The following is a 19366-nucleotide window of genomic DNA, read 5'->3' as shown; positions in this document are numbered from 1 at the left end:
CTCACAATGGTTCTAGAAGAAATCGAGACAAGTCTTATCATGTGGTTTTCCTACGCCTTGATTCCTTGTTTGCTCGTGGGTAAGTATGAATCAGAATACCGCTTACAGTCTGAGACTCAAATATAGGTTAGGGAGGTGAAAAATACTTTCCCAGGGTTTGGGGTTGCAATATATGCATAGAACATCTTATGTCTGTTTTTGAAAAGGTTTCTCACCTCCTAATCTTCCATCCCCACAGAGAAAAGGCCTGCATTCTGTTTAGAAATCTCTCAATGTCCACAGAACAATCTAGGAAGATAATCAGCATCTGAAAAATAGTTTAAAGGTTAGCAGAGATCCATGCATTTTGTTATTTATCTTATTATTTAGTTTTAAAAGCCACAACATAGTTATTATCTCAGTCTTTCTGTGTGTGCCTCAGAGATGTTCATTGTAAGGACAGGTTTAAGTAAAGATTCTAACAAAATACACATGAATAGAAAGACATAATTTGCAACCTTAATATTGGGTACAAGATTTATGAAAATTGGAATTCTCTCCTGGTCACTTCAGAAAAGGTAGCAGTCAGGTACTCCATACCATTTGAAAAAGTATTTGGTTTGGGGCATTTTGCCTGCCAAGTAAGATTACATAATTTTCTCTGCTCCATTCTGGCTGCTTGCACCTACATGTTATTGTTCTGAAATCGCAGCTTTCACTTTTGATGTTTCTTCCTGTCAAATAACATTTAAAAGAAATTTCTAATTTGAATACACCAAGGTACTAGGCACTTTGCAGTGTCTGTGGGTGTCTTGAGTACTTTCTTTTTTTTAACACTGAGAACTAATTATTCTAGTTAGTTTAAATCAGGTAACAAATCAGTGCCGAGGTGATTAACAAATGTTTAGAGCTGACTTAAACATCAAATATATGCCTGTGTAGCTCAAAACCCTTCACAACTCTATGTCTCAGCACATGATGAGCAAATTTGCTGTTTGTTTCATGACACACAATATTTAGGCCCCAATCCTATTTCTCACTACTCCTTGAAAACAAGTATGGGCCACAGGCGGCTGCTGTCTTCACAGCTGGCACATCACCCCCACATTTTCTCCTCCTGGTCTTTATTGTTGTCCTTTCCCTCAGAAGCTCCCTCTCCAGTCCTTACCCCATCCCAAACCCGTCCTCCCATCATCATTCCAGATGGGTCCCTGCTCCTGCAGACCCTTCCCAGACCTCTCTCCTTTGATCCTTGACCCCATGTACTCTGTTTCAGTGGGTTATTTCTGTTTCCTGCACTGGCCTGAAGGCAGGGCCTAGGCATCTTTCCTGGCATCCCCACAGCCCTTAGCATAGACTCAGCATGTTAGCTGATTGGTTAGTTACTTGATTGATTGATTAGTTGGTGGCACAAACAAGTTACTAGGAAAACACTCCTCCACTAAGCTAAAGGGAGAAGACGGGGTGGCCGAATGAGAATGGGAAAGGCCAGCATATTTTTCCGGATTTTTTTTTTTTATTGAGGTATAACTGACATATGACATTATATTAGTTTCAGGTGTACAACATAATGATTTGATATTTGTATGTATGGTGAAGTGGTCACTGTAATAAGTCTAGTTAACAGCTGTCACCATACAAGTTTTTTCTTCTTGTGATGAAGACTTTTAAGATCCACTTTCTTAGCAACTTTCAAATATGCAGTATAGTAACTATAGTCACCATGCTATATATTACATCCCCATGATTTATTTATTTTATAACTGGAAATTTACACTTTTTGATCCCCTTCACCCATTTTTTAATTTGACATTTTCTTCAATGAGGTAGTCCAGTCTTTTAAGCCTTTTCCTGAAGACTCCTATTTCAAGTAGACCTGGAGGTGAGTACTCCTCTGACACCTGTAAACTTACACAGAAATAAAAACAACAAACAAAAAACTACAACAACCATCCCTGTCCCCCTCCACCACCCACCCAAAAAAAACAAAAACAACCAAAAAAAACCCACCAGTGGTAGAAGCCACAAAGATGTCAGAGTGAGAAAGACGTGTGTGTGAGTTTTGACTTTTATCACTTGCTCGTTCAGTGAATATATCTATCACTTCAGTTTCCTCATCTGCAAAATGGTCAAAATAGCTACCTTTCGGTTGGGAGGTGTCAAAGGAGATTATGCAAACAAAGGCACTCTGAAGATGTTACTTTTCATCTGTTGGTTATGCAAACCGATGGTGGTGTCAGCAGTTATTTGCTTTAGCTGAGATTGCCTTTATGCAATTTTGACCATTTACTCTGGACTGCGTAGGAGCCTGCAATGATTTCTGCAGTGTCTAAATGAACTTCTACTACTTACTCTAGATCCTTGGGACAGATGGGTAGAGGTCTTGCTCTCCTTTACAGAATTTGCCTTGCCCTGTCCCTTTCGAATAATAGTGTGTAATTCAGGAAACTGATTCCCACTACCAATAATAATAATAATAATAATAGTAATAATAACAGCAATAATAACAGCGACAACGACCATCGCAACTGCCATTTATGACTGCACACTGTGCTCTGGATTAGCAAAAATGTTCTCTTGACATCTCACATCAATCCTGCAAGGTAGGTGATATAACCCCCATTTTATACACTAGGAAAGAGAGGCTCAGGGAGGTTCAGCTATTTGCCCAAGCGTATACATCTAATAAGTAGAACTGGGATTTGACTCTGGTTCTGCTGGCTACAGAGCCTGTGCCCTTTGTACTTCTCTGCAGAAGAAGCTGAGAGGTTGAAGCAGGCCAGAAAAAGTTTGGAAGGACAAAACAAAAGGAATAAAGAAGATGTTGCTGTGTTTTCTGACACATTTGCCATAAGGGCTGTTGGAGGTAAAGGTGGCAGAACAGAGCCCAAACGAGGGGAGCTGACAGCAGACACAGTGAGGGGAAGCCAGCATGGCGATTCCAGGGAGGAGATGCAAGGGGTTCTGCCTGGGAAATGTGCCCAGGGGCTTTGTGGTGGGCATAAACCTCAGAATGACACAAAGGTCTAATGTGAGAAAGGAATTCGGGGGGAAAAATCAGGCCGAGGCTAATTTCACTAAGGAGCCAAGACTTGGTTCACCTGTTTCGTTTTCATTCATTCTGTATTTCTGAGCGCCTGCTGTGTGCCGCGTTCTGGGTGGTTAGATATGAACAAAACAGTGTTTTCTGTCTGCAGGGAACATAAGAACCTGCTGGGAAATACACCTAAGTCTTTAGGGGTTTATCATTCATAGTTTTTTTTTTTATTGAAGTATAGTTGATTTATAATGTTGTGTTAATTACTGCTGTATGGCAGAGTGATTCAGTTATACATATATATATATATACATTCTTTTCCATTATGGTTTATCCCAGGATATTGAATATAGTTCTCTGTGCTACACAGTAGGACCTGTTTATCCATTCTATATATAAAAGCTTACATCTGCTAACCCCAGCCTCCCACTCCATCCCTTCTCCCAACCCCCTCCCCCTTGGCAACCATCAGTCTGTTCTCTATGTGCATGATTCCATTTCTGTTTCATAGATTGGTTCATTTGTGTCATATTTTAGATTCCACATATAAGTGATATCATATATCATTCATAGTTTTAGCTATCTTTCAGGTACCTGAAGTAAGGTCTAGATCAGTGGTTCTCAATCTCAAGTGCACACTGGAATTAACTGGAGAGCTTTTAAAAGTACAAATGCCAGGATTTCACAGCCAGAGGTCTGATTTAACTAATCTAGGGTGCTGCCTGGTCTTTGGGATTTTTCAAAACTTCCTGGGTGGGGCTCCTTAGAGAAGTGGTTTATTCTATAACTGGGAAGAGAAAATAGAAGTTTGGAGCATCTTGTGATAAGGAAGGAAGTGCTCAAAAAAGGATGGGGCCCAAAGTGCAACAAGGATCCTGGATTAAATTAGATCCTGGAATGAGAAAAGGATATTAGTGGAAAATTTGGCAAAATCCAAATAAAGTTTGGAGTTTAGTTAATAGTAATGTACAATGTTAGTTTCTTACTTTTGACAAATATTTCGTGACTATATAAGACGTTAGCATTAGGGGAAGCTAAGTGAAGGGTGTACAGGAACTCTGTGTACTTACTGTCTGCATTTTTTCCCTATAAATCTAAAATTATTCTAAAAATTAAAAGTCTATTAATAAAAATAACATGAAAGAAGAGAGTGAGAGATGGGAGTAAGTCAAAAGGACACAGAACCCAAAAAAGCTCCCAATGGCCAAAGCTGGAACAATTTGAGTAACAAAATAAATAACGATAGGGCTTCCCTGGTGGCGCAGTGGTTGAGAGTCCGCCTGCCGATGCAGGGGACACGGGTTCGTGCCCCAGTCCGGGAAGATCCCACATGCCACGGAGCGGCTGGGCCCGTGAGCCATGGCCGCTGAGCCTGCGCGTCCGGAGCCTGTGCTCCGCAACGGGAGAGGCCACAACAGTGAGAGGCCCGCGTACCGCAAAAAAAAAAAAAATAACGGTAGAATAACATAAATTTCTATTACAAATGGTGGAGAAGGACGAGCTATTTCTTACAGAATTCCAGTTAACACATAGAAAATCACAAAACATTGCAGCAATGATTGTTGCAAGTAATATCCACCAATAAACACAAAAATTAATGGATGGAAGTTGGGGGAGAAAGAATATTTGCAGAGTGTCACAGTATCTCCCCTAAGTTATTTATTAATTATAAAGGGGAAAATGGTCATTTTATAGTGAAGACACCGCCTTAACCAAGTGGTCAAGGTAAACACCACCAGTAATAAGACATAGTAACATCATGTATTTCCTGTATGTGCCAAAAATGCACAACCTTAATCAAATCATGGAAAAACATCAGACAAACCCAAACTGAAAAATAGTCTAGAAAACAACTGACCAGTACCCGTCAAAAATGTCAAGGAAAGACTGAGGACAGATTGAAGAAAACTAAGTATAGATATGACAACTAAATGTGGGATTCTGGATTGGTTCCTGAAAAAAAGGAAGGAAAGAAGGAAGGAAGGCTGGCAGGCAGGAAGGAAGACTTTAGGGGAAAAAATCGGTGAAATTCGAATAAATACTGAGGCTTCATTATTGATATTGGGCCAATGTTAATATCTTCCTTTTCATATCTGTACTATGGTCATGTACATCTGGAAGGCTGAATGAAGGGTATATGTGTACTATTTTTGCAGCTCTTAGGTAAGTCTGAAATTATTTAGAAATAAAACTTAAAAAAAACACCCACAAAAAGCCACCTCCCCAGTGATTCTCATGGGCAGCCAAGGTTGAGAACCATTTAGAACTCTATATACCAGTGCTTCTCAAACTTTAATATGCTTATGGATTACCTGGGGGATCTTGCTAAAATGCACATTCTTGTTCTGTAGGGCACAGCTTGCAGCCTGAGAGTCTGCATTTCTAATAAGCTCCTGGGTATTGTGATGCTGCTGATCCAAAGACCATACTTTAAGATCCTGAAGCAGTAGATCACTTTCCTGAGGCATGAATTGGTTTGCATACCTTTTGAAGCTGGGGTGTGGGCACTAGTTACTTAGGCAGCGAGTGATGCCAGCAACCTGCTTAGCAGCCATGTCCTAGCTCAGCCTTGCTCTTTTCTTCTTCTGGTCACATACAAGGGGATTCTCTTGAAATAATTTACTGTATTCGAGGGAGACATTTTAGGGTATCGTGTCAGTTCATGGTATCAATAACCCCTGAAGTGCAAGCCCCATGGGGTAGTCAGAATGATGGTCTGCCAAAGACATCCACATTCTAATTCCTGGAACCTGTGGATACATTACCTCTTATGGAAAAAGTTATTTTAAAGATGTGATTAATGTTATGGGATTTTGAGATTAGGAGATTATCCTGGATTATCAGGGTGGGCCCAGTCTAATCACATGAGTCCTTCAAAGCTGAGAACCTTTCCTGGATACAGTGAGAGAGAGACGGGAGGACAGAAAAAGAGGCAGGAGAAATTTGAAGCATGAAAGGGACTCAACCAGCCATTGTTGGCTTTAAAGATGGAGGAAGGAGGAGCCATGCTCAAGAAGGTGGGTGGCCACCAGCAGCTGGGAATTGCAAGAAAACAGTCTCCCCTGGAGCCTGCAGTCCTGCCAACACCTTGATTTTAGCCCAGTTAGACCTGTGTAAGATTTCTGATCTATGGAACTGGAAAATAATAAATCTGTGTTGTTTTCAGATACTACATTTGTGGGAATTTTTTACAGCAGCAATAGAATACTAATAGGCTGCAAGAAAGAGGGATCAGCTTTGTGAATGCAGCTCTATGCAAAAAGTGTTGCTTAGCTACTTTCTGCCACACTGAGCACCAGAATCTTAAATAGTCACAGTCACCTGGCTCGTCTCTATTGGAAACACCCAAGAGGCTCCACCCAGTGGGCCTTCTTGAGATACTGAGTCAGACTGCTAGAACAAGAACAATTCTCTACAGTCACAGGAGCATAACTATTCACAAGGAACCAAACGATTATACAGAAGATATTCCAATATCTTGGTCTAGCTCCGTTGAGAATTCTCATCCAGTGTGGCTGAGGAAATAATTATTCCCAATTTTGCACCCTTCTCTCTGTGGCCAGTAGTCTTTCCTGTTCACACTGTAAGCTTACTCTCCCCTCCCACCTTGAGTGCATTCCTTGTTTTTGCATTTACTCATTCACATCAGGAAGAGTCTCTATTAACTGGTTTCTTCAGAGACTTGACTTCAATACACATTACTCCTGGCTGGTAGATGACATTTTTTGTTAATGAGAATGGTGGGTGGATAACAAAGTTTTCTTTTTCTTTTATTTATTTATTTTTGCGGTATGCGGGCCTCTCACTGTTGTGGCCTCTCCCGTTGCAGAGCACAGGCTCCGGACTCGCAGGCTCAGTGGCCATGGCTCACGAGCCCAGTCGCTCCGCCGCATGCGGGCTCTTCCCGGATCGGGACACGAACCCGTGTCCCCTGCATCAGCAGGCGGACTCTCAACCACCATGCCACCAGGGAAGCCCCAAAGTTTTCTTTTTCTCCACTGAATTGTGTTCTCAGGACCACAGTGAGCCTTGTCTAACAACTGGAGGGGATTCACCTATGAAACCCTTCGTAGGTGAAAGGAGTCACTTTCAGCTTGGAGTCTGAGCTGAAAATAGACTTCCCTATTTAGCGTCCTAGCATAAAATGGATTTTTCCTCATGTAGGGCCACCGTGCTTTCTATGTAACCCAATTAAACATCCCCTGGCATCAGTAATTCATGGGCATTACTGATTTTCCATCTCATTCCCAATGTGTATGTGTGCTACATAAACAACAGCGAAACAAAGAATGGAATTTGGAATATATGGTACAAATGGCATAAAGATATTGAAGATGTTGCCTACAGGGCTCAGAAAGAAGCAGTAGTTTTCATTTTAAGACAGGAATGAGACTGAGTATTTTGCCCATAGTGGAGTTAGATTTGGAACTTCACAGGTAGGAGAAGACAGTTACACAAGTGCAAACTGCTGCATAACATAATGGAGCCACTTAAATTTTGGGACATCTCTTGCTGTTGTCCTGCCTGTATGCCCCGCATGAAGAAAGATATACCCAGAAACTCAACCTCAGAGTAGTTGCTTAAAGCTTTGATGAGTGCCCTGGTCATTAGGACACCTAATTGTTAGGTCTCCCACCCTAAACAGGTGTCCCTCACTGATTTAATTGACTGCACCTAATTCTACAACTTTACTTTTCTCCTAGGTGCATTTCATCCTGTTTGAATTTATCCTATCATGGTCTTTTAAAATGTATCCTGTCATGCAGATAATCAGAATTAATGCTAATTTTTTAGGTGTGATGACACTATGTTTGTATTTTTTAACTGAAATTTTGTTGAGGTAATTCTAGATTTATATGCAGTTATATGAAATAATACAGAAAGCCCAGTTTCCCCAATGGTATTTCGCAAAACAATAGTATAATATCACAACCAGGATATTGACATCATTGATACAATCCACCTGTCTTATTCAAATTTCCCCAGCTTTACTTGCACTCGTTCGAGCGTGTGCTTGTGTGTGTGTGTGTAATAGGTTTGTGTATTTATCGCCACAGTCAAGATACTGAACAGTTCCAGTACCACAACAATACTCCTGTTGCCTTTTTAGAACCTCCCCCTACTGTGCCTTTCCCCACTGTTCCTAACCCCTGGCAACCATTAATCTGTTCTCCATTTCTAAAATTTTGCCATTTCAAAATGTTATAAAAATAGAATCATACAGTATGTAACTTTTTGGGGGTTGGGTTTTTTCACTTGGCATAATTTCCTAGAGATTCATCCAGATTGTTTTACGTAGTGATAGTTTGTTCCTTTTTTTTTTTGCAGTACGCGGGCCTCTCACTGGTGTGGCCTCTCCCGTTGCAGAGCACAGGCTCCGGACGCACAGGCTCAGCGGCCATGGCTCAGGGGCCTAGCCGCTCTGCGGCATGTGGGATCTTCCCAGACCGGGGCATGAACCCGTGTCCCCCTGCATCGGCCACTGCGTCACCAGGGAAGCCCCAGTTTGTTCCTTTTTATTGGATATACCATAATTTGTTTAACCATTCACCTGTGGGCATCTGGGCTGATTCCAGTTTGTTTATAGACATTGTTGTGCAGATCTTGTGTGACATAAATTTTTACTACTTTGGGATAAACGTCCAAGAGTGCAATTGGTGGGTTGTATAGTAATTACAAGTTTAGTTTCACAAGAAACTGAACTATCTTCCAGAGTGGCTGTACCACTTTATATTCCCACCAGCGATGTATGAGTGACTTTCCCTGCATCCTCACCAGGGTCTGGTATTGTTACTTTAAAAATTTTTAGTCATTCTGATGGCTGTGTGGTGCTATCTCAGGGACGTTTTAATTTGCCTTTCCCTAATAGCTAATGATGTTGAACATCTTTTCATGTGCTCCTTTGCCATCTGTATGTACTTTTTGGTGAAATGACTCTTCATGTCTTTTGCCCATTTTCTAATTGAATTGTTGCTTTTCTACTGTAGGGTTTTGAGTATTCTTTGTATATATATTCTAGATATGAATCCTTTGTGCGATATATAGTTTGCAAATACTTTCTCCCAGTCTGTATCTTGTATTTTCATCCTCTTAACAGGGTCTTTTGCAGAGCAAGATATTTTAAGTTTGATGATGCCCGTTTATAAATGTTTCCTTTTATGGATCTTGCTTTTGGTGTCAAGTCTAAGAAATCTTTGTCTACGTCTGAAGATTTTCTATGTTTTTTCCTAAAAGTTTAGAGTTTCATATTTTGCATTAAGTCTATGGTCCACTTTGAGTTAATTTTTGCATAAGGTGTGAGATTTAGGTTGAGGTTTTTTATTTGCCTGCAAATATCCAATTGCTCTAATATTATTTGTTGAAAAGGCTATCCTTCCTTCATTGAACTGCTTTTGTACCTTTGCCAAAAGTCAGTCGAGAATATTTGTGTGGGTCTATTTCTGGGATGTCTATACAGTTTCATCAATCTGTATGTCTATTTCTTTGTCAATACCACACAGTCTTCATTACTGTAAGTCTTAAAATTGGGTAGATTGATTTCTCTCACTTTATTCTTTTTCAGAGTTGTTTCAGTTATTCTTGTTCCTTTGCCTTTGCTTATAAATTTTAGAAAAAGCTGGTATATATCTACAAAAAACCTTGCTGGGATTTTGATAGGAATCACGTTAAACCTGTATATCAATTTGGGGAGAATTACCATTTTAACTATGTCAAATTGTTCGATTCATGAGCACAGTATGTCTCTCCATCTATTTATATTTTCTTTGAAATCTTTCACCAGCATTGTGGAGTTTTCCCCATACAAATCCTAGATATGTTTCATTAGATTTACACCTGAGCTTTTCTTTTGGGAGAGGGAATGATTGTAAATAATATTTTAAATTTCTGTGTATAAGTGTTCATTGCTAGTATTTAAAAGTACAACTAATTTTTAATGTTTATCTTGTATCCTATGAACTTGCTGAACTCACTATTAGTTTTAGGAGGATTTTTTGTAGATTCTATGGTATTTCCTACATAGCGTGCAAATAGGGGGAGATTAATTACTTCTTTTCCAATCTGTAATGCCTTTTACTTCCTTTGTTTGCCTTATTACAGCTGCTAGAACTTCTAGTACAATGTCGAGTAAAAGTGATGAGGGTGAGCACACTTGCCTTGTTCTTGATTTTAGGGGGAAAGAATTCAGTCTTTCACCATTGAATAAGATGTTAACTGTAGGCTTTTTATAGATGGTCATTATCAAATTGAGATAACTCTCTAATGTTCTTGACTTGAGAGGTTTTTTGTTGTTTTCTGTTTTTAAATCATGAATGGATGTTGAATTTTGTAAATGCTTTTTCAGTGTCAACTGATATGATTGTATGATTTTTCTTCTTTAGTTTGTTGATGCAGTGGATTACATTAATTGATTTTCAAATATTGAACCAGCCTTGCATAGCTGGAATAAATTCCACTTGATCATGGTGCATAATCCTTTTTATACATTACTGAATTTGGATTGCTAGTATTTTGTTGAAGATTTTGGCATTTAAGTGCATGAGATATATTGATGTGTAGGCTTTTGTTTTTTTAAATACACACTACCTTTACCTGATTTTGGTATCAGGGTAATACTGGCCTCATAAATTAGTTGGAAAGTGCTTTTTCTTCTTCTATTTGTTTGAAGAGATTGTATAAAATTTGTGTTCATTTCTCTTTAACTGTTTCATAGTATTCTCCAGTGTAACCATCTGGGCCAGGAGATTTCATTTTTGAGAGTTTTAGAATTATGAATTAGAGCTTTATATTTACATAGCTTTATAATCTTCGCATGTCTGACTAGGGAAATGTTTTGTCTACTTTACCAGAGGAAGGATGTCAGAGAGGACCACGCTCCATCCTTCCGGGTGACCTCACTGCAGCTGGCTCTTTTCCTTTTCATCGCTTGGGTGATTACAAGTTTAAAGGTGGGGAGGGCAGGAAGCCTCCCTTGTGGGTACCCTAGGTGTTTCCTCACAGGGCAGGCTGTGGATGCTGAGAGTGAGATCAGGATGCATCACGAGGGTCCTACATTAGGGAAGAAGCAAGGGCACCAGGTGGGGTGTCCCCAGCAGCACCCATCCTCTCGTGGTTACAGCGCTGGAAAACGAACAGCAGGTGCCAATCTGGAGACAGGCACACAGATGAAAAGTCCCAGGCGAGGGTCTCAGCCTCATACACACCATGCTGTCGATATTATCACTGCAACTGTAACAGCAAAGGGAGGCAGGTGTTGGGCATTAAAAGAAGAGCGTGTGAAAGTCGGAGGGGAAGACCATATCGGAAGATCCAGACTGCACCCTGGGTTACACGCAAGGATGAGCCCTGAGGCTGCAAGGTCCTTATGAGGGCAGGTTCAGCTTCACAGGCCTCTTTGATTCTGTGTGCAAACTGTAGACCCACTGTGTGCACACTCTGAGCACACAGCTGTGTGAGCAGGTGCTTGAATCCCGGCTGGCTCAGAGGGCTGCAGGCTGCCTGGGGTGGAGTCTCCGAGCTGGCTTGGTGCCTTTCTGCACTGGACTCCTTCCAAGGCAGACCTGAGCCTGCACTTCCCAGATGGCAGCTGCGCCCTGTTTGGCCTTCTTGGGGACACAAACGAATTGCTTTGGTACCTGAGGATGGCAGTAGCAGGAGAAGGTGGTGATGAGAAGCTGGCAGGAGCCGGTACGGGTTTGCCATGTAGGGGTGGGGGGCCTCAGGTTTGCGCAACTTGCTTTAGGTCACATAGTAAGTGGCAGAGTCAAGGCCTGCATCTAGATCAACGTGACATAGGGTTGTACATAATGTGCTTCAGTTTTCTCATTTGTACGACAAAGAAACTAATGGTCCTTACCTCCCAGTATGGTCATGAGGATTAAATGAGATAATCATGTGACAACCTAGCACACGGCCTAGATAGAGCATGGTAAGTGCTCAATAATATTAGCCATTATTATTATTAATATTAACATGCCATTCAATCACCAAAGGCAGAATTACAATGATGATAGCAAAAATTTAGCATGAACACAAGTATGGTGACTTTAGAGTTGTTTCTAGTTCCTAAGCATGTTTGGCTTTTCATTAGAAACTGACTTGAAGCTGTGGCATTTCCCCCGATGCCAGCCCCCTGAGCTCACCTGTCAGCCTGTCTATCTGCCTTGGTCTCAGATGGAGTGGCTGTTCTGCCTGCCCCTCAGAACCTCTCTGTACAATCAACCAACATGAAGCATGTCTTGACATGGAGCCCAGTGATTGTGCCTGAAGAAATAATACACTATTCTGTCGAGTACCAAGGGTGAGTTTTGTTTTTTGTTTTTTTTTTTTAGTTTTTCTCTTTTAGACATTAGTTGATTCCTCTCCAGGAATCACAACCTTCATTCCAGAGCTCAAGGAGGCTTTGTGAGCCCAGGGAGAGGTTATTTCCCATGATCTGCATCCTCTGTCTGCATGGGCACTGAGAGAGTTGAAGCAACAAGGGAAATTGTCCCATGGATTTGACAGTGAACTCCCTGGGAACACAAACATGTATAAAGACTTTTTGGTGAAGCTTCTTTCCAACAGTGAGTCAATTGTCTAATGCTGAAGAAAATTGTAAGAAGAAACAAGTTTGTCTCTGACTTGAGGTGGAGAAATCACTGGGGACTCAGATCCTTTGGGGGTGGGGGAGACCTCAGTTTTTCCTGACTGTGTGCTTGCCCCTAGAAGCCTAAACAAATTGTGATCCTATAGGTCAGCTGGCCCTTCTCCAGGTGTCCAGGCCTTCAGAGCTGTCAAAGAGTGACAGGGACACAGAAAGTGCTCAATATATTTCATTAACAATTTATACAAACTGAACAACTACACGTGCTGACATTCTCTTAGGCTCATGGGTACAGTCGACAAAGCTTCTGGACAGAGTGAGCTTACATTTAGAGGAGACAGTAAAAAGGTAAAGAAATAAGTACACGAGGTCTGCACTGTCCAGTGTGGTAGCCACTAGACACAGACAGCAATTTAAATTTAAATTAATCAAAATTAATCAAAGTTAAATTAAATTAAATTAAAATGTCTGTTTCCCAGTCATACAAGCCACATTTCAAGTTCTTAATAGCCACGTGCGGCTAGTAGCTACCATATAGAACAACAGGGATACAGAACATTTCCACCAACACAGTAAGTTCTATCAGGCAGCATTGCTGTAGGTAAGTTCAGATAGAAATCAGCTCTAGGAGGAAGCTAAAAGGCTGATGCAACAGAGAGTTGATTCTGTGGTAGCTTTTTATCAGATGGTTGGGGAAGGTCTGTCTGAGGATGTGATATTTAAGCCAATATCTGAAGGACAGGAGCAGGCAGCCAATGGGAATGCAGGGGCAGAGCATTTGAGACACAGCAGACGTGACAGCCTGTCGGAGGGAGGGCAAGGAGGCCTGTGTGGAGGGAGCATCACGTTTAGGGGTGTAGTGAGAAGGCCAGAGAGTCTTGTAGGCCATGGGAGAGAGTTTGGATTCCATTCTAGACTCTTTGGAAGCCACTAAGGAGACAAATATTATGCTCTGCTGAGTGATGCATGGTTTGAAGACTGGTAGGAAGGGAAGCAGGAAAATCAGTCAGGAGACACACAGCAAGGCAAGGGATGACTGGCTGAGACTGGGGTGGTGAGCGTGCAGATGGAGAGACTGGGACAGAGTGGGGTTTATGCTTGCGTCTCCCTTGTCTGGTGAGAAGGAGTAAGGAAGAAAGGATGGTCGGTGAGGGAGGAGAGGGGAGAGCCTGGGGTATGGAGCAAATGCTTCTTTTCCTGACCCATAAAAAGTCAGTGGATGCGACAGTTACTTGAAACCATCATTGAGCCTGGGTAGAAGGGGCTGGTGTGACGCTGTTCCCTCCTCTCTTTGGCCAGAGAGTATGAGAGCCTGTACATGAGCCACATCTGGATCCCCAGCAGCTGGTGCTCGCCTACCCAAGGGCCCGAGTGTGACATCACTGATGACATCACCGCCACTGTACCATACAGCCTCCGGGTGAGGGCCACCCTGGGCTCACTGACCTCAGCCTGGAGCACCCTGAAGCACCCCTTTAATCGAAACTCAAGTAAGGCTCTTCTCTCCTCACTCCCCCGCCCCCAGCAGCCTCCCCTTCAGGAACCATGCTCACTGAGACTGTTGGGATTCTTTTCAGCATCAAATTAGTCTTGCAAAGCCAGAGTACTGTGAACATCAACAGCCCTAACTGCTCCATTTTAAAAAGCCAGCTGCTTCCCACAGGCCCTCCCTCTCATTTTGAAAGAGACTTTGGAAGTCAGTCCTGTCTCTGGAAGGAAAACTGCTCTGAAAGTGGGGAGATGGGGCTAGGACGGCCTCTCCCTACCCTACTAGTGCCTCATAAATCTAACACTGCCTCCCATCTGGGGCCTCGCTAACCCCATCTTTGTTGCTGTGTGAGCATCTTCTTCGTGCAATAGAGTCTATACATGATTAGGAAGAGTCCTTTGGAAATAAGTAACTTTTCTATAGCAATAGAACCTGGAAAATAATTGAGAAAGAAGTAAGGGAAGAGGGCTTCCCTGGTGGCGCAGTGGTTGAGAGTCCGCCTGCTGATGCAGGGGACACGGGTTCGTGCCCCGGTCCGGGAAGATCCCACATGCCGCAGAGCGGCTGGGCCTGTGAGCCATGGCTGCTGACCCTGTGCGTCCGGAGCCTGTGCTCCGCAACAGGAGATGTGACAACAGTGAGAGGCCTGTGGACTGCAAAAAAAAAAAAAAAAAGAAGTAAGGGAAGAGGGCTTCCCTGGAGGCGCAGTGGTTGAGAGCCCGCCTGCTGATGCAGGGGACACGGGTTCGTGCCCCGGTCCGGGAAGATCCCACATGCCGCAGAGCGGCTGGGCCTGTGAGCCATGGCTGCTGACCCTGTGCGTCCGGAGCCTGTGCTCCGCAACAGGAGATGTGACAACAGTGAGAGGCCTGTGGACTGCAAAAAAAAAAAAAAAAAAGAAGTAAGGGAAGAATCCAGATTGGTGACCAAATACGGCAGAGTGCAAATAATGGCCAGTGTGTAGAAGGGTGTGTGTGGGGAACCGCAGGAGCAGGGGGCTCTGGATGCCGGGGCCGAGGAAGCAGCTTGTCACATGGTGAAGGGCTTTGACATAAAGCTTGATCAAGTCGGTAGAGGAGGGCCACAGAAGAAGAGAAGGTCTAGGCCAGGTCTGTCTTACAGAACAATCACTCTGGCTGTGGTGTGAAAAGTGAACTGGAGTAGGACAAGCCTTCAGGGCAGGTGAACCGTGAGGACGGGGTTGTAACACTCCAGCTGAGCCAAGGTGGGTCCTGATCCCAGAAGTGGGGAAGGGATGGGAAGAAGAGGACAAATTCTAGAGAGATTGCTGAGTTAGAAAGGACAGCGCTTGGGGACCAGTTACTGGGAGACAGAGTGGGGGGAGATAATGATGGCATCCATCTTCCAGATGGGGTTAGTGGGAGTGTCACCCAAGGAAGAGAACCCAGGAGGAGCGACTGGTCTGAGAAATAAGAGTTGCTGCTGGCTTTGGGCTCTTTGAGATTGAGATGCCTATAGGATATCATGCCACGGATGTCTGATTGGCAGTTGGAAATCAGGCCCTCGGGCTCAGACAGGTCAAGGTTAGACACACAACACAAAATTAATAGCTAGTGGCTTGAGAACAGGTGAGATGTCCAGGGACAAAACATAAGGACAAAGAGAACCCAGGATAGGCTCCTGGGAAACCTTAGGTTTAAAAAGAGGGTAGAGGGAAAGACACTAGTAGGTGCTGGGCGGGGAGAGAGTCATGGAGGGGAGAGCGGATGAGCTGCTGCTGGGCCTGAAGGAGGCCGCTAAATGGGTCCTTGAGAAAGTGGCTTCATGGAGCCGTGGCTGCCAGCTGGAGGGTTGAATGGAGGCGGAAGGGGCAGGGCAGGTGTGGATGATAACGTGACCAGTTGGGACATGCAGGAAAGGCAAGGGAAAGGCCTGCGGTGACCTGTTTTCTTGGTGTGGCAGGTGACCCTCTGCTGGGAGTGAGGACAAAGGACGGTTTGGGGCAGTAATGGAATGAGTCAAAGGTTACTGAGTACTATATGAGATTGGGTAGAAATTAGGACGGTTAGAAGGTGAGGGAGTCCATGCTAGAAGGGGCTGAGGAAGGTGAATTTGAAGGGGAAGTTGGCCCTCTAGAGTCAGGCAGGTGGGGTTGAAATCCCAGCTCAGCCCCTTGAGTTCTCATCTGTAAGAAGGGCAACAGTTTACCTTACTAGGTATCTGTGGACAAGATGAAAAGTGCAAAGGCTCAGGGCGGTGCTGTCTTATCATAGCACTCAGCTATTAGTAAATATTAATATTAATTACCCAAGGGATGCCCAGAGTTGAGAGCCAGAGAGCAGAGCAAGGAGGGAAGAGCTGGGGGCAGCAGTGGGACCATTGGAATGGATACCAATAGAAATTTTGGTGCCGAATGTGGGCTCCTCTTCCCAGTCTCTTTCTCTAGGCACTGGGAGGATATGGTGGAGGCAGCAGGATCCCATTGCAGGCCCTGGGGAAGCCTGAGAGGCGCTGGAGGGTAGTGCAGCTTTGCCTCTGCCTGCCGTGCCTGGGCAGCACCCAGCACCACCTCCCTTTGGCTCCTAGAAGCACGGGCTCCAGCCAAGGTCATTGCTGGGGGCTGGCAGCTGTTGAAAAGGAAGGCACTGGGCATTTGGAGATTGAGGGAGTGCCTACAAAGCTATGGGGGCGGGTGTGTGCAGTAGCAACTTGTACTTGAGAAGGCCAATATAAACAGGAAAAGGGCCACTGCAGGAGGAGCTGAGGAAGGGAGTCTCTGTACCTGCCCCAGAAGCTGCTCCTGTGTGGTCCTCGTGCAGGTGAAGTTAGCTGCAGAGTTGGGATGGAATCGAGACTCTCAAGGGCATTACGTCTGTTCTTTGGCCTTTGAAAAAGGCCACGCTGACTTCTCCCAAGACATATGAAAAATCTTATTTTAAGGCTCTCTTGAAAAGGATCTCCTACTCTTAAAGGGAAGCCTGTTGAGAACAGAGGTTCTTAACCTCAATTATATGAATTCATGTCACAGGGGAGCTTTAGAACCACTTATCTCCATGGCCCAAGCCTAGAGTCTGATTTAAGCGATCTATGTGCATCCTGTTCATTGGGAGTTAAAAAACACCCCATAACAGAGTCTAGAAACGTGGAAAGACATGGACTCAAATTCTGGCCATTAACTGTGTGATTCTGGGAAAGTCACTCAACCTCTCTGAGGCTGTTACATTATCTGTACGATAAGAACAGTATTTACCTTCTTAAGCTTGCTGGATGGATTAAATAAGTTTGTAGAACATGCACAGAAGTTCTTGTCCCAACTTTGTCAAAAAATTCTCTGAACTGAAATGACATTAGGTCATTTTGTCTAATTCTAATCTCAACATAGATGGAGATCAGGGGATCCAATTCTAATCATGTTTGACTTAAAACTGGAGGAGTCAAAACATCTCTCTCCCTACTGGAGGTGTTTCAGATGCAGTTCTAGTGGTGCTGTATGCTCATATGAAGCCTCTGAACTGGGTATGTTTTGTACAGTTGGCCCCTGACTTTCCAAGTCCTCGTGTTCCTTTTCCAGGCAGCTCTTCAAATGCCAGGAAATACTTTGTTCTCTGAAAACTCCCTGCAGGAACTGCCTTTCTTTTGAGTGTCCACTGACCCCAGTGCAGGAGGATGTAGTCCAGAACACACTGCTAAACTTGCCAAGCCAAGGCCAGCAATTGCGGTGGCCCCTCTGGTCCTGCAGCATCTGGATCTGAGAGGCAAGTCTGGATCCATCATCAGTAACCAGGGACTAAAGACTGTCTGTGTGGGCCCTTCTGTTCTTGGTCTCCTGATAGGAAAGTAGCCATGGGGTCTGCTGGCCTCTCTGTTTGGGGTCCAGTAATATGAAGATGGTGCTTGTGCTTATGCTGTAAATTCCTAGAGCTGATTATTGGAATTTGTAAAACCCTCTGATTTTCCAACATCTTCCATTAAGGATATGAGATTGAAGAATCCTTGGACTGAGAATAGAGAGGCCAACCCACCCACAGGCTGCTGATTTGCTGATGTTTGAGAGTTAGCAGCAGCCGGTATATATAACTGATCTATGCGAATTGTAGTAAGTTGTTGTCATTTGTTTTTTTCATTTGCTCATCATTCAAAAAGTGTCTACTGAGCACCTGCTGAGTACAGGAGAGGATCAGTGTACACGCCTCTGCACACTGTGAAGCCATATCCAAACCCCTCCCCTCCCATGAGCCTGACATGTTTCTACTGATGGCTTGGTCATGGTCTCCCTGGACAAAACTCAGTCCTGTCTGGGGCTGGCTTTGATTCTCTCCTTGTCTTGCCAACAGCCATCCTCACCCCACCTGGGATGGAGATCACCAAGGATGGCTTCCACCTGGTTATTAAGCTGGAAGACCTGGGGCCACAGTTTGAGTTCTTCGTGGCCTACTGGAAGAGAGAGCCTGGTGCCAAGGTGAGACTTCTACCCTTGGCCTTTGAGTTAGACTTTGGAGAAGCAGTCACAGACCTCTGAGAGCTGGATGAGGAAAGCCAGCCCCTGCAGTGCTTGCTGTCTGGGGTGGCCTGAGGATGAGCGGGCCTGGGTGAAGTGTGGGAAAGGAGAGATGGGCATAGGTTGACAATCCCGGCAGCCTCTTCCTCAAAGGACTGCCTTGGTCCAACCCAGACCGTGGCTGGGAGCTGTCTCAGGCCACGTTTGCTAAAGTATGAGGGCTGCCTCCTTGCCCTAAACTCTGCCATAGTTGGATCCATGAAACCTTTTCAATGCATTTCTTCTCCCTCATCAGCATGTCTTCTCAGCCATTCTCCCTGCTGTTTACAGGCGGCAGACCAGGGTGTTCCAGATCAACTGGATGATTTCAAAAGCATATGAGGCTGGCACAAAGCTCTCGAGGGTGTGTATCTGGGCAGGGTGCAGAAGTTGGGGCAGAGAGTCAGGAGCTGGCTGATAAACAACCCTAATTCTGAGCCAATGGGCCGCCCGGAATGCCTAGATGGGGGCGCTGCCCTACCCTGTGGGATGGGTGCTGCAGGCTAGGCTGGGTGGGAGGTCAGCTCTCCCAGAGGGAGTGGCCAAGCATCCTGCAGCCACAGCAGCAGAAAGGATGGAGCTTGGGCAGACCTGTGGAGGCCCTGTCCAAGCTGAAATGGTGAGAAGGCCCACTCGAGTCAGCACAAGGAAAAATAGGCTCTGTCACAGGGATTAATATGGTGCTATAAGGGGCTCTCACAGACTCCATGATCAGAGCAGGCCCAGAGCCAGGCTGCAGCACAGCCTCACTTGCCCAGGGGCCCCTGTCTGTGGAGTCCC

The 19366-nt window shown here is 44.3% G+C and overlaps 1 protein-coding gene across 1 annotated transcript in view; it reads left to right on the top strand.

The window, feature by feature from the left end:
* The window catches only part of IL20RB (interleukin 20 receptor subunit beta), a 30115-nt gene continuing 10749 nt past the window's right edge, over window positions 1-19366 (top strand). The window contains exons 1-4 of the mRNA XM_007457567.1: window positions 1-79; window positions 12188-12314; window positions 13899-14089; window positions 18384-18508. Of these exons, the coding sequence (XP_007457629.1) occupies window positions 7-79; window positions 12188-12314; window positions 13899-14089; window positions 18384-18508 (516 nt within the window). The 5' untranslated portion in view covers window positions 1-6. The remainder of the gene's footprint in view (window positions 80-12187; window positions 12315-13898; window positions 14090-18383; window positions 18509-19366) is intronic.

Source organism: Lipotes vexillifer, unplaced genomic scaffold (genome assembly GCF_000442215.2).
Source record: "Lipotes vexillifer unplaced genomic scaffold, Lipotes_vexillifer_v1.1 scaffold86, whole genome shotgun sequence".
In the NCBI taxonomy this organism is placed as follows: domain Eukaryota; kingdom Metazoa; phylum Chordata; class Mammalia; order Artiodactyla; family Lipotidae; genus Lipotes; species Lipotes vexillifer.
The sequence above is the reverse complement of the archived record's forward strand: the minus strand, read 5'-3'. Positions and strand labels throughout refer to the sequence as shown.